This window comes from Notamacropus eugenii, chromosome 5 (genome assembly GCF_028372415.1).
Source record: "Notamacropus eugenii isolate mMacEug1 chromosome 5, mMacEug1.pri_v2, whole genome shotgun sequence".
NCBI lineage: Eukaryota > Metazoa > Chordata > Mammalia > Diprotodontia > Macropodidae > Notamacropus > Notamacropus eugenii.
In genome coordinates this window covers 86,661,135-86,664,139 of record NC_092876.1, presented here as the reverse complement: position 1 = coordinate 86,664,139, position 3,005 = coordinate 86,661,135, and the positions used below count along the sequence as shown (strand labels likewise).

At 37.7% G+C, this 3,005-nt stretch overlaps 1 protein-coding gene across 1 annotated transcript; it reads right to left on the bottom strand.

The window, feature by feature from the left end:
• Nucleotides 1–1,023: 1,023 nt before the first annotated feature.
• LOC140507505 (vomeronasal type-1 receptor 1-like) lies at nt 1,024–1,947 on the bottom strand. The gene has a single exon (XM_072615574.1). The coding sequence runs from the start codon at nt 1,945–1,947 to the stop codon at nt 1,024–1,026; it is 924 nt and encodes a 307-aa protein (XP_072471675.1).
• Between the last annotated feature and the right edge of the window lie 1,058 nt (nt 1,948–3,005).

Sequence of the window (3,005 nt, the reverse complement as noted above, 5' to 3'; positions counted from 1 at the left end):
GTGGGTTAGACAACTACAATGGAGGTTACCTGAATGGAGGTGAAGAGAGAATGAGGAGAGTTTGAAGAGTGAAAGAAGAACAGATGAAGAGAGAGAACATTTGTCCTGCTATATCTACAGTGCTGTCCCCTTTATTCCCCTTCTCATTCCACGTGGCACAATATTTAGAAAGGAGATTGCAAATATACAATTAAAAAGCATGAACTAAGATTGCTTTATTGCTGTAACAGAACCTGTACTGTAATCCATACTCTGGCCTTTGTGAACTGAAGGACTGGTGTTTTGAGATTTTTTAAAAAACATATATTTTCATGCATTTATAATGTATGTTTTACCACCACTCCTTCGCACTGATCATTTAAAATCTCATCACAAATATGCAGAGCTCATACAAAAGTTCTAGTTTTGCACATATTTGAAAGTCTGTTTTTGCATTCTGAGTCAATTATTTCTTTGAAAGGATTTGAGTGTGATACTTCTTCAGTTATCTGGATTGAAAATTTATCATTGTGTTGATCAAGATTCAAGAATCTTTCAAGGTTGCTTTATCTATAACCTTACTGTATGAATCGTTTTAGTTCTCATTTTGTTCTGAATTCTTTCATAGGAGAGTTTCCAGTTTCCTGGAAAACCACTATATCATGATTTATTTCAAAATGACAATCGATTCTGGTAATATAATATGCTTTGCAGCCATTCCCCAACAGAAGGAAAATTGTTTGATTTCCAATTTAACACTACTGTGGAATGAGTTGCTAGATATGTCTGTGTAAACAGGTGATGATTTTCCTTTTCTTTGGGATATAGGTCTAGTTTGGGGATGGGGTGGTCAAATGGTATACAAAGGTCAATCATAGGGGGAGCATGGTTCCAAACTTCTATCTGAAATAGCCACAAAAATCCCTAGCTGTAAGAGTGCTTTCTTATTCTTATCTTTCCCTCACCTCATGCAAGAATTATAATTGCCCTCTTACACTTATATTAGCCATGGTGAATAGTTTGAGATAAAAATACTGTCCTTTTTCAGAACTGTATCCTCATTTTTTCCCAGAGTGCCAAGTGGTACTTTTGAACTTTGGAGTCACTGACCATTAGAACAAAGGAGCTACAAGCTGGATAGCAGGCAGCCAGGAAGGCAGAGATATGAACCACCCAGGGGGGAGAGTTCTCATAATGGATATATAATGCCAAGATAGAATTCAGAGAGTAAAAGGAGACAAACAGAATGACAAGCAGCAGGATAGTTTGAGTGGCTCTGGTCTCAGGGCAACCAGCAGGCATAAGGCTGTTGCCATGAACGTATTGGACTTTCTGATGGTGCCTGTACAATAAAAAAAACATATACCCACTGGTGCCCAACATGGTGGCTACACACAAAACATCAGGAAGGGAGACTAGGAGTATATATATTGCAATGTAAAGTGAAACATGAAATGTAGCAGAACAGTAAATGAAATCATTTCCTTTAGTGATGTTATGGCTTCCCTTTGGTCCTTTCATGTGTAAAAGAATCTTGTAATTTGTCAGTAGATGGAAGGTCCAGCATAAGAAACACAATGGGACAATATACTTTGGGATTCTAGCTTTAAGTTTTGCCCACCAGGAGCTTCTAGGACTTAAACTGATGGCTTGGAAGCTACTCAGGAGGCAGGTGGTACATAGAGAAAGGTTCCGGGTCACTTTGTGAAAGTAAAAGACAAATTTACATCCCACATCATCTAAGAAATTGGTGAGCCCAAAAGTAGACATTGTCTGAGGAATCCCTTTAGAAAGAAGCACCAAGTCATTGACAAAGACCAAGTGACATAGAAGCAAGTCAATGGGTCTCAGCCTGGGACCAGTGAAGAAGGTGAAGGTATATAGGCCCAGAAGGAAGGAGTTCCCCAGAGTCCCCACTCCAGTCTGAAACAGAAAGAAGAGCCCTAGTACCATGTTCTTAGAAATCATTCCCTTTTAGTTAGTGGTAGGATATAGTGATGAAAACCAGTTAATCAATGATCAATCAGAAATATGAGGAGCAGAAGATAGTTCCTGGGATGAAAGAGACACTTCCAAAGCCAATGCAAGTAGTGTTCATTCTTGTGAAGAAAACATATGAAGAATGTCTATTTTATTATTGGCAAATGAATATTCAAGAAGATGGTACTGATGGAGAAGTTTCTAATGTACCTTACCCTTCATTTGCAGAGGGTTCTTCTTTGAAACATTGATTGGTTGAGATCTTCTTTGCTGAAAGAGTTAAATTAGGAGAATCCAAATAATACAGTACTTAATGTAGTTGAAGACACTGATGAGAAAAAGAGCAGTCCATTGATAATTTGATGTGTAGAACTCTTAAATTCTTAAATGTACCATCATATTAATTAGTGACTTTGAGGAGGATGTCTATCACTGGAACCAATCAATCACTCAACTCTACTATATTTTGTCATCTCCATCTACAGAGGGCATAGAAAAAAGATTTAGCATTTGTTTTGCCAACTTGTTTCTAATGCTATTGTTTAAATATATTCTACCTGCTGGTGTACACATGTATATTTATACAATATTTGAATATTTCTATAATATAAAAATTGTTGTGTTTGTCCTTCTTTCTCAAAGAGGACCATGACATCAAGATGATGACATGACTTTCAGTTGATTTTTATTTGACGGAGGGAGAGCTGTGCAAGGTCACCAACTTCACTTTCTTCTCCTGTGCCATCTGGATCCAGTGGCCTGATATTCATCAGGAGAGCAGGAGATGGCCCAGGATGCAATATGAGATGGTGGCCCTTTCAGGCTGTGATATTATTGCATTCCCATTTTGAGTGAGATTCAATCATTCAATAAATAGGCTTCTTTTAGTAGTTGCTAAAGAGATGGCCCCTTCAATCAAAAAACAAATCAGACTGAGAGAAGACCCTCAGAATTCCTGGGTAAAAGAGAGACAATTATTCTTTAGTGTCTAAATAGGCACATTTGTAACATACGCAGACATATTGGGACACACACATATATGTGTA